Source organism: Gloeophyllum trabeum (assembly GCF_000344685.1).
Source record: "Gloeophyllum trabeum ATCC 11539 unplaced genomic scaffold GLOTRscaffold_00005, whole genome shotgun sequence".
NCBI classification, from domain to species: Eukaryota; Fungi; Basidiomycota; class Agaricomycetes; order Gloeophyllales; family Gloeophyllaceae; genus Gloeophyllum; species Gloeophyllum trabeum.
Genome location: NW_006920414.1, coordinates 1,767,753 through 1,778,008, shown reverse-complemented (window position 1 = coordinate 1,778,008; position 10,256 = coordinate 1,767,753). Strand labels below are relative to the sequence as shown.

Sequence of the window (10,256 nt, the reverse complement as noted above, 5' to 3'; positions counted from 1 at the left end):
TGCGCCTCGCCGCTTCAGTGAGCCGGTGGTTCGTGATCCTTTGAGCGTAGCCGTGGACCCACGGTACGATGGCTAGGAAAGGCATAGCGCGGTCCAAGGCCAGTTGGCAGATGTCGGGGATGGGCAAAGAATACACCGCGGAGCCGCACCCCAGGAGACCAATACAGTACTACGTCGTTCGCGGCAGCACGATCGTGTCAATATTGATGCTCAGACTAAGCATAAACGGGTTTGGACTCGGACGTGCCTATGATAAGATTCGGGGTGGGTACCGAAGATGGGGCTCCAAGGGGAAGGAGACTTGGAACAAACATACTTGAGGGACGTGATGGTTCTGGACTACATCCATCTGGAGTGGGAAGGGCACATGGTTGATTGTGTGTGTGCAACTCGAAGGTTAAACCCCGCGCCTTCTAACCAAAATTATCGCGAGTTCGCTATGTACAGTACTTGTCTTCTCAGCGCCTACATGCCATCTCCGGCGGTATGGAACTGTTCGGTTATAAACATTTTTGGAGGACAGAGGTGAGACTGATGGCAGATTATTAGAGGCACGCCTGGTCTCACCTGAGGGACTCGAGTGTGCGGAGGGTGACTGATTACTTATATCATCGTGGATCCATAAGTTCTGCAAACTACGGACTTCTTCGAGGGGACGCAGCGAGTTGAGGCCACCCCCCTCAGATCCTATTCCAATGGCTTTTCCGGCACACAAGTGCTTCTCCGGCGCCACTGAGCTGTCTGTGTACAGTCGACTCTGTCTTAACCCATAACGGGTCGTGGAACCCAAAAGTTATGGGTTTCTGCAGACTATGGGTTACCAGAACGTGTGACATTGTGTGACTACCTAGTAAGCGTGACAGACAGCCTATCCGGTATAGGCCGGACGTCGTTTATGACAACGTTTAGATACGGAATCTTGAGTCTGGTATGGGTTATCTTCTGAAATACCACGAGAACCAAAAAATAAGGGTCCAGATGGTCCAGATTCTCGTGGGAAGGAGACCTGTACCTTCCCAATATAGGTTGTTTTATGGGTTATGACCCTCCAAAAAGCTATGGGTTATGGGATACAGCAGACTTATGGGTTTTTACTATCTACCATGTTGGTGGAAGCCAAAAACCTATGGGTTATTACAGGTTATGGGTTATGACAGGTATGGGTTAAGACAGAGTCGACTGTAGGACTCTGAGCCGGCCTGGCGCTGCGGAGCCCCACGGGCCGCCGGGTTCTCTGCTGCTTCGAATTCTTCGCGCCCCAACCTGTGCAGGAATGCCTCCGCATCCGTGGAAGGCACGACGATCAGCGACACCAGATGCGCTCAGATGGTGCAAGCAAATTTTTAGACGGGGAGAGTTGGCGGAGGATTCCGACTGCTCTTTCTGTAGGGATCAGTGAATATTTTATTTGGATCAGCTGCGTCGAGACAGAGTCGGATCAGGCCTCGATATTTTCCGGACTGTCATCGATGTGTCGCCGGGACGTAAACTCTACCACCGCAGACGGCGACGCAGTGATGTTCCAATCATCAGTGGAACGTGCGATCGCCTCCATGCCTTCTCTCTGTTTCTGAGAGGATATTTATGAAAAATCAGGAGCCCACTTTGAGAGAGAGAAAGTCCAGGGCAAGGCACGGTCGATTCGAGACGGACAACGAATGAATGGGCGCAGGCGTGACGGCCGGAAAGTTCCAGATTCTAGACCTGTGACGTGACGGAAGGGGCGTCCCGTGGGGGCCCTAATTATGTCATCGTTTACATGGCTACATTTCGATCAAGCCTTTAAAGCACTTATCGCTGATTCCGGAAACACCTAAAGCCTTGACCGCTGCCCCTCGCCTCGCCTCCGCTGTTCTCCACGACGATGGCCTCGCCGCTGCTGTCCGCCTCAGCGTCCGCGCCGTCATTCTCCCCGTCCCGCAGCCCCCTCCTCAGCCCAAACACGCTCAACCGCCGTCTCTCCGCCCGCCGAGGCTCCGTCGCCGCCGCCGATCCCTGGGGGCAGCACTCCGAGGCCAACTACAACCCCGAGCGCAATTCCTCCAGCAGACTCACCATCGTACGCGTCACGAACCCGACCGTCAACCTCGAAGAGCCGCCGCGCCCAGGCTCGCCGCACCATCACCGCAGACTCCACCGCCGCCAGGGGAGCGCGGGCTCCATCGGGTCCGCGGACGGCAGGGGCGGGGGGCGGCTCAGCTTCGCGTCCGCGAGCTTTGGCGGGCCCACCCCCAGACCGGGCAGCCCGACGACCTCCCGCCCGCACTCGCCCGTGCGCAGCCACTCGCGCAGCGGGTCCCTCTCGCACCACAGGCTCTCGCCGGAGGAGCTCGTCGACATGGCGCGCGCCAGCTCAAGCCCGTCGTACATGCCGTCCCCGCGCCCGTCCCCCGGCTCGCCCTACGCGTCCCACAGCCCCGAGAAGCTCGTCCAGCCGGCCCAGTTTACGCCCCTCCCCGATGACGTCTACCTGCCCTTCCTCGAGCGCCCCTCGGAAGTCTCCGCGCTCCTGTCCACCTACCCCACCGCCAAGCTATGGGCCCTCCTCCAGCAGATGTTCCCCGGGGACAAGCGCGGGCCCCCGGACTCGCCCCTCCTGCAGCCTCGGGGGTCGGACAAGTCGGTTTCTGAGGAGTCGGGGCCGGCGGGGCCCGTCGACGTTTCTGGGGACCCGGCGAACTGGGATTTCACACAGCTGGCGTACTGGCTGAAGCATGTGGATAGAGATGTTGCCCCGGATGAGGTCTGGGTGAAGAAGGCACGCCGTTGCGTGGCGTCGCATTCGGAGCTGATTTGGGAGAGGCTGAAGGGTGCGCTAGGCGTCCCTGCGGACTTGGACGCGGACGGCGACGAAGAGGATGGGGCGAAAGCCTTGGAAGACGCCTTTTCGGATCACAATGCGGACATTTCCCCGGCCAACCTGCCTTCTCCATTCGAGAGCCGTGTTGCGGAGGATCGGGCAGCGGCCGAGGTCGCACAGATTGAAGGAATGGATCCTGAAGAGTCCCCGGAGATCACAATCGAGCCTATTGTCGTACCAACTACCCCTCCCCTCAATTCACAGGATCCCGCAGGCGGCTTGCAAGAAATCCAGGAAGAGGAATCAGAGACGAACGACTCCGCGGAGCTGATTCCGAAGCCAAAAGAGATCTGCCAGGGCCTGCGGATCGTCACCTCGCCCTCGTCGCCCAACGCAATCGGCCCTGTCTCGCGCTCCCCGTTCTCGTTCGCCGTGCAGTCGCCCAGTCCGAACTTGCCGCCACTAAACGACGGCGGGAGCGTGTTTAGTAGTCCGCGGTTTGGGCGGAGGGCGAGTGTGGGGAGCCATTATAGCACTGGGAGCGCGGACGTGCCGTTTGATGTGTTGAGGGAGAGAGGACCTGGGCACCCGTTGTTCCCGAGCAACTTTGCGAATCTGGCGCTGGGGCCGACGTTGACAGCCAAGTGCGTTGATTCTTGAGTACTGTCATCAGGTGCGGGGTGATGCTGACTTGTGGTGTGTTACGTTGAATAGTAACCCGTCGTTGAGGAGACCGAGCGCGCCGCCGCCGCCTGCGTACTCGAACCCGCACGCAATACGGAGCGGGGTGAGGGGGCGGAGGAATATTCCCAGCTGGGCGGATGGTTATGACCCTGCGAAGCATGAGCATGCCATTACGATTGGGAGTGCAAGTAGCGTGGATGATTGAACGCTCGTACCATGATTCCTCACTGCATCGTCTCATCAACTAGCAAGTCTCTGTTCAACCTGTTGTTTGTTGTATCGCATACACGAAGTTGCATCACCCCTCCCCATTCCATGTTCGGTTTCCGCATTGCTCGTACACAAAGTTACCATACGCATGATTTATTGTATCACAATCATACAGCCTGTGTTCAAGTGAATCATACGACGGTCCGGCCCCGGGGGACGTTCAGGCTGAGCGTGAAGCGTCATGAATCATGATGTGGCAAGGCTCCAGTCCAGTTCCGGTGTGGTCCGTGGGAATTCGCTGTGTCCATCATTGACAAGGCACAATAGGGCACAATCGTAGCCGAATGAGGCAGTACCCCTCGACTCCAGTCTCGAGCTGACCTTTCAAGATTCCCCACCGCACTGCGAGCAGCGCTGGCTAGGCTTGTTTCATGCGATAGAACGGTATGAAGGTGTTCTATGTTGTTGGGGTGTATGCTGAGCAAACCGCAGAACGACATACATTTATCTTTTCAGCGATGAACGGCCACGGATACACAGCGACCCAACAGCTATCGGGCGCAGAGGGCTTGTATAACGATACGCAACGATATAATGCGGGGAGCTGGCCGGCCCAGCAGCCCCTCCACCACACAACGCACGCTAATCCTAATCAGCAGTGGACGCCCGCTATGCACACCCGGTCGTGGTCGGACGACAAAAAGCACTCGGGCGTGCTAGCGGATTTGAAGGAGTCGGTCGAGCGGTATCTGCCTTCGAGCGATACCCTGCCGCTGCCGCTCTCGACTGCGCGGCGGCGGGGGACGCTCACGCAGGCAGGGGGCCCGACGGCGCGGGTGCCGCTCGCTCTGCCGTCCGCAACCACCATCCGCTTCGTGCTGCTCTGCTGCCTGTGGTACATGTCCTCCGCGATGTCGTCGAACACGGGCAAGACGATCCTGAACCAGTTCCGCTACCCCGTCACGCTCACGCTCGTGCAGTTCGGGTTCGTCGCGGGGTATTGTCTGCTGTTTATGAGCCCCGTGGTGAGGTTCACGAGGCTGCGCCGGCCGAGCAGGGAGATTTTGCGGAATACGCTGCCGATGGGGATGTTCCAGGTCGGCGGGCATATGTTCTCGAGTATGGCGATTTCGCGGATACCGGTTAGCACGACCCATACGATAAAGGTGCGAGCGCGTCCGTGCATTGGTATGGAATGGTTGCTGAGAGTTTTCTGGTGCAGGCGCTGTCGCCTCTTTTCACGGTTGCTGCGTATGCGCTCTTGTTTGGAGTGAGCTATTCGCCGCAGACGTACATTTCTCTCGTGCCGCTCACGATAGGCGTGATGCTCGCCTGCTCCTTCGACGTATCCGCGTCGAACTGGGTCGGCCTCCTCTGTGCTTTCGGGTCCGCTCTGGTCTTTGTCTCGTCGAATATCTTCTTCAAGAAAATCATGCCGTCCGGGTCGTCCCAGACATCGCATAAGCTGGATAAGCTGAACCTGCTGCTGTACTCGTCGGGGATGGCGTTCCTCCTCATGATTCCGATATGGCTGTGGACGGACCTGCCGGCGCTGATGGCGCTGGACCAGGAGCACGGTGGCCAGGTGTATGCTGGCCACCCGAGCAAAGGACACACGGCGCCGCACTCGGTGACGTATTCCTTCTTCATGAACGGCACGGTGCACTTTGCGCAGAATATCATTGCGTTCATTATTTTGTCGTCGACGTCGCCGGTGACGTACTCCATTGCGTCCTTGATCAAGCGGGTGGTCGTGATCTGCATCGCGATCGTGTGGTTCAACCAGTCGGTGCATCCCATCCAGGGAATGGGTATCATCCTCACGTTCCTGGGGCTGTGGATGTACAACAATGCGAAGGGCTCTGTCGAGAAGGGCGAGAATAAGATGCGGAGAGTCGAAGCTGCGAGGGACTTGCAGCTCCCGACGAGCATACAGGAAGAAAAGGGAAGCGAGCTCGAGGCGCTGACGACCGCTCCGCCTGTGCCGTACGGCAGGAGCAGGGCCCGGACGATGGCCGCGGCCCCGCCCCATCACCAGCAAGAGGCGGAGGAACCTGCGTCCGCCAGGATAACCGGCTTTGCGCCTTCAGCAGGCCAGCTGTCGCATCACGAGCACCTGCACCTCCCGCCCGCCCACCGCCCGCCACTCAAAATCGACCCGAGCCGGATGACGCAGTCGCAGGCGTCGAAGTACATCGCGGGGCTCAACCTGCCGTCGCCGACCGACTCGTATCCCTCGCCACCGCCCTCGCTCGACTCGCCACCGCGGAGTCCACCGCTCGGCGGTGGGTTCACGCACCAGCATCAGATCTCTGTGCAGTAAGTTATGGCCTGTTGTACATATTGGACCCCTCCCCTGTCCCTCTTTCGGACGAAGTATAGAGTATCTATATCTACAGCGTCTGCAAGCACATCGGCGACAAACCAGAACATCCGTCCTTGCGAGTGCATTATCTTAGAACCCGGGACTTGCACGATTGATTATTACTTGAAATTATTATTTTGTATTTCGTCTGATGCAGTGTACATACTTCTTGGTTTGCGGATCGTAGCATACCCTATACATATTCGTTGCATACTCGATATTAAAGTTGTTATGAGGGACATTGGAAGGCCGCATCTTATCAGATAACGTAAACGGCCAGACTCGGGTGTGATGCTTCTGCGTGGATCCATAACATAACTCAGGGCTGCGCGTCGCCAGCCTATTTCAACGTGCACTCTGACTCGCGCATACAGCCAGCGAACCTCAATGGTATCACTAGTCCCCGCCACGACAGACTCGCCGTTGGCGCCTGCGACGACGGACCAGCCGGTGACGACGAAGACGGCTGCCGACCCAGAGCCGGGTGCTGCAGCTGCGCCGACGGATTCGGCGCTGCACACGGTGGCCGTGAAGGACCCCCAGCCCGAGCCGCCTGCGCCCCAGCCGACTGAGAAGCCCGCCGAGCCTGAGGAGCCCGAGCCGCAGAATGCGTTGACGAAGCAGTTCACGGAGCAAGAGTGGGCGGCTTTGAAGGAGTTCAGGGTGAGCGCGTTCGGTTGGCCGTGGAACTGCGACAGGGAGGGCTCATGGTGGAGATAGAAACAATTGCCGGAGATTCTGGCGGACGCGTACCCGGAGAAACACGATGTCAGGTTGACACCGATAACTTTGTGGGGCGTCGAGTTGAATCCCAATGGCGTCAAGAGCGCGAAGGAGAGCGTCGTACTCATGAAGTTCCTCAGAGCTCGGTATGCAGTGTGCTGTTAAACCCCGCCCTAGTAGGCACTCACCCAAATGCATGACCCAGGAACTTGAATGTCTCGGAGGCACGAGAGATGCTGGTCAACACCCTGAGGTGGCGCGAGAGCTTCAAGATTGAGGACGTCATGAAGGAAGAGTTCGACGACAAGATATTCGGGAGAGTCGGCCATATTTACGGCAAAGACAAGGAGGGTCGTCCGGTGGTGTAAGTCTTACTCGTTTTTCATCTAATAGTCGCGAGCATCAACCGCGTATGATCTAGGTACAATGTCTACGGTGGAAATACGAAGGAGGTCTTCTCAGACGTCCAGCGATTCATTCGGTATATCATGTTCTATTTCCGTCTCTACTCCAAAGGTATTCATAACGGGACGGCAGGTGGCGGGTGCAGTTCATGGAGAAGGCCGTCATGCTGCTCGACTTTGAGAACATTGATCAGACTCTCCAGATCCACGGTACAGTTTACGTCCCATATTGAATAGAACTGAGCTTCTCTGACTGAGTGCATCTCAGACTACGAAGGCGTGGGCCTGCGAAGCCGCGACGCCAACTCGAAGAACGCTGCGTCCGAGGCCACGAACATCTTTGGCAGCCACTACCCGGAGCTTCTGGTAAGTTTTCACTTTGTTCGTCTGCCAGCCACTCTAATGCCGCCTCGGATAGTACAAGAAGTTCTTCGTAAACGTGCCGAGCCTGATGACGTGGATCTTCTGGCTGTTCAAGCCGCTCATGAGCGCGAACACGCTCGCGAAGATGAGCGTCGTCGGCAGCGGGCCAAACGCTATCGGCAAGGCGTTGCTCCCGCATATTGACGCCAAGGAGCTGCCGAAGAAGTACGGGGGGGAGGCACCCGACTTCTAGGTGGTATGTGGGTGCAGGGTAGGGGGACTGTATTCTAGGATCGTTTGTTTTCTTTCGGTTTCCTATACCTTAGGTCGGTCGGAGGGACTTGACGTGGCTCGTAATACCCTTTCCTTTTCTTTGCTTTTTCGTTTCTAATCATGTTCTGCCAACCTGAGTCCGCACATTGTACTATTCCAAGATCTACTCTGTTCAATCATACGGCACGCTCATTCATCATAATCGTGTAGTCCGCAAAGGATTCCAGACGCAGGACACGCACACGACCCCTCCGACCCCCTATCATCTGTTTTGAGCATCGACTTGCCGGATGTGGATTCGAACTTCGTACGACAGAATTCGCAAGGGCGCTTGTCCATGATCGACCTTGCCTTGCAAGTTGCCACGGAGTCACAGACCAGTCGAGATTCCATCCCGCTCTAACCTGTTCTATTCGATACAAGTAACGGTAGGTTAGTGAGCGGTATGGGAATGCGATGATAGTGTCGCCGCAGTTCCAGACCTAAATAAGCTCAGGATTCGCTAGTCTCGTCCCCAGTCGATCCTCTCTATAATGTCTGGGAACGAGACTAAGGATTCGCGAGAACGCACCCTCTTCTTCCGAGCAGCCACGATGGTTCCCGTTGTGAGCACCGTCGCTCGTATATACAAGGTAAATGGACAGCTATTTGACTGGAATGAGCTATGGAGCTCAGCGCGGTCTGTCTGGACCTCTGGCCAGGCACTGAATCCTCCGAACGTCGATCCCTCGCCGGACTCACCTCCCATCAAATTCGGCATACTGGGTGCTGCGAAGATAGCCCCGATCGCGCTCGTCGATCCAGCGAAATGCCACCCCGAAGCTGTCGTGCTTGCAGTGGCAGCGCGGGACAAGACGCGGGCTGAGGCGTTCGCGAAGAAGCACGGCATACCGAAGGCCTATGGCGGGTCCAATGGGTACCAAGGTGAGCACTAGTTTCCGTGCGGCACGAGCCCGGGTCGTGACTTGGGTGCGTAGAATTGATCGATGATCCCGAGCTCGATGCGATATACAACCCGGTAATGCTCCTCCGAGCCTGCTCTGCCGCAGTACGCGATCTGACAGCTCTGCGGCGTAGCTTCCCAATGGACTCCATTATGAATGGACGATGAAGGCTCTGGCAGCTGGCAAGCACGTCTTGCTGGAGAAGCCCAGCGCGAACACGGCGGAGGAGACGCGGAAGATGTTTGAATTGGCGGAGAAGAAAAATCTTGTCCTCCTGGAGGCTTTTCATTATCGGTAGGTCTGAATAACTCGTACAGTCGTTTGCAGTCCAGGCCTTACTATCGCTTGCTTTAGCTTCCACCCTGCCACACAGCGCGTCAAGGAGATCATCGACAGCGGCGAATTGGGCAGCGTTACGAGCCTTTCGGCCACATTGGCCGTCCCGAGGGGCTTCGTGAAAGAGGGCGATATTAGGTTCGATTACTCCCTCGGCGGAGGAGCATTGATGGACATGGGCTGTGGGTGTATTTGCCATTGTTGTCTAAGTCGACTCAAGACATACTCATCCAGAAAATATAGGTTATACATTGAACTGCATCCGGTTCCTCTCAGGAGTGGATCCGACCGATGTGCAAGACGCGACAGCACTCGCTCACGTATTCAAAACACCGCCTTCATCCTCTGAGGCTTCTCTTGTAGATGATACTACAACGGCCCATCTCGCCTTCCCGAACTCTATGTCCGGCGCTATCATGTGCTCCCTTGGTCTCACGGGCTGGGGCCCGTTCAGTATCCTTCCGCGCTGGCCGGAAGTAGCAGCTCATGTGCAGTGCGAAGGAGGAGAAATCAAACTGTTCAACTATCCCGGATCATGGGCTTACCATTACATCACTGTGAGCAAAAGGAAGGGCAGCGGTAGGATCGCCCGTACGGAAAAGGCGTACAAACCAAAGAACGGGAAGGGAGAAGATTGGTGGACTACGTATGCTATGACTGCATTGATGTTGCACCGGTTCGCCTGCTCAAACTTTTTGTGATCCAGATATAGATATCAACTCGAGGCTTTCATTGACAAGCTCAAAGGTCGGACACCGCAGCATTGGATTAGCGCGGAAGACTCAATTGCTAATATGGAATGGATCGAGAAGATATATTCGAAGGTGGGCCTTCTCTCGTAAGATAATTGGCCCATTCAAGAAGAGCTGACGTGCTTGTACTTGTAAGACTGGGCTTGGTCCCAGGCCCGTATCTTCTTTCGTACTGAGTTGATATGGGGTCCCTTAGATGGCTACTAGCCAATCCAGCCACCAGCTGGGAGAAGGGGTAGATTGAATGTCGACAGTCCTGTGATGAGACCATGTGGGCACGGGTGTTCGTCCCTTCATTTACAACCCCGTGCGGGCAGTTCTAGCTCGAACCCCAAAGTCAAGTTAGAAGTCAAACGGGATTTACGCGCACAAGGTTTGGTGACTTCGCGCTGTTTACGCTAT

The 10,256-nt window shown here is 56.6% G+C and overlaps 4 protein-coding genes across 4 annotated transcripts; all 4 read left to right on the top strand.

Annotated features, from left to right (window-relative positions):
- Window positions 1-1,826: 1,826 nt before the first annotated feature.
- Window positions 1,827-3,881, top strand: GLOTRDRAFT_115794 (uncharacterized protein). The gene is made up of 2 exons (XM_007867125.1): window positions 1,827-3,444; window positions 3,515-3,881. Exons 1-2 carry the CDS (start codon window positions 1,865-1,867, stop codon window positions 3,687-3,689), a joined length of 1,755 nt encoding a protein of 584 aa, XP_007865316.1. The 5' UTR covers window positions 1,827-1,864; the 3' UTR covers window positions 3,690-3,881.
- A 631-nt stretch (window positions 3,882-4,512) lies between these two features.
- GLOTRDRAFT_59959 (TPT-domain-containing protein) lies at window positions 4,513-6,276 on the top strand. Its single transcript, XM_007867124.1, has 2 exons — window positions 4,513-4,860; window positions 4,917-6,276. The coding sequence occupies exons 1-2, from the start codon at window positions 4,594-4,596 to the stop codon at window positions 6,015-6,017; spliced, it is 1,368 nt and encodes a 455-aa protein (XP_007865315.1). The 5' UTR covers window positions 4,513-4,593; the 3' UTR covers window positions 6,018-6,276.
- A 133-nt stretch (window positions 6,277-6,409) lies between these two features.
- GLOTRDRAFT_138291 (CRAL/TRIO domain-containing protein) lies at window positions 6,410-8,027 on the top strand. The gene is made up of 7 exons (XM_007867123.1): window positions 6,410-6,722; window positions 6,780-6,928; window positions 6,988-7,146; window positions 7,204-7,263; window positions 7,320-7,396; window positions 7,455-7,552; window positions 7,605-8,027. The coding sequence occupies exons 1-7, from the start codon at window positions 6,447-6,449 to the stop codon at window positions 7,800-7,802; spliced, it is 1,017 nt and encodes a 338-aa protein (XP_007865314.1). The 5' UTR covers window positions 6,410-6,446; the 3' UTR covers window positions 7,803-8,027.
- Window positions 8,028-8,365: 338 nt separating this feature from the next.
- On the top strand, window positions 8,366-10,243 carry GLOTRDRAFT_59954 (NAD P-binding protein). Its single transcript, XM_007867122.1, has 8 exons — window positions 8,366-8,454; window positions 8,524-8,746; window positions 8,800-8,840; window positions 8,900-9,060; window positions 9,121-9,284; window positions 9,346-9,748; window positions 9,809-9,926; window positions 9,991-10,243. The coding sequence occupies exons 1-8, from the start codon at window positions 8,416-8,418 to the stop codon at window positions 10,033-10,035; spliced, it is 1,194 nt and encodes a 397-aa protein (XP_007865313.1). The 5' UTR covers window positions 8,366-8,415; the 3' UTR covers window positions 10,036-10,243.
- Window positions 10,244-10,256: the final 13 nt, after the last annotated feature.

Bases quoted from the DNA above. Each gene is read 5' to 3' on its own strand.
- GLOTRDRAFT_59959 (XM_007867124.1), top strand. From the start codon at position 4,594: ATGTCCTCCGCGATGTCGTCGAACACGGGCAAGACGATCCTGAACCAG. The intron at 4,861-4,916 runs GTGCGAGCGCGT...TTTCTGGTGCAG, and splicing joins GCACGACCCATACGATAAAG to GCGCTGTCGCCTCTTTTCAC.
- GLOTRDRAFT_138291 (XM_007867123.1), top strand. From the start codon at position 6,447: ATGGTATCACTAGTCCCCGCCACGACAGACTCGCCGTTGGCGCCTGCG. The intron at 6,723-6,779 runs GTGAGCGCGTTC...TGGTGGAGATAG, and splicing joins CGGCTTTGAAGGAGTTCAGG to AAACAATTGCCGGAGATTCT. The intron at 7,147-7,203 runs GTAAGTCTTACT...CGTATGATCTAG, and splicing joins AAGGAGGGTCGTCCGGTGGT to GTACAATGTCTACGGTGGAA.
- GLOTRDRAFT_115794 (XM_007867125.1), top strand. From the start codon at position 1,865: ATGGCCTCGCCGCTGCTGTCCGCCTCAGCGTCCGCGCCGTCATTCTCC. The intron at 3,445-3,514 runs GTGCGTTGATTC...TACGTTGAATAG, and splicing joins GGGCCGACGTTGACAGCCAA to TAACCCGTCGTTGAGGAGAC.
- GLOTRDRAFT_59954 (XM_007867122.1), top strand. From the start codon at position 8,416: ATGGTTCCCGTTGTGAGCACCGTCGCTCGTATATACAAG. The intron at 8,455-8,523 runs GTAAATGGACAG...ACCTCTGGCCAG, and splicing joins CCGTCGCTCGTATATACAAG to GCACTGAATCCTCCGAACGT. The intron at 9,927-9,990 runs GTGGGCCTTCTC...TGTACTTGTAAG, and splicing joins TCGAGAAGATATATTCGAAG to ACTGGGCTTGGTCCCAGGCC.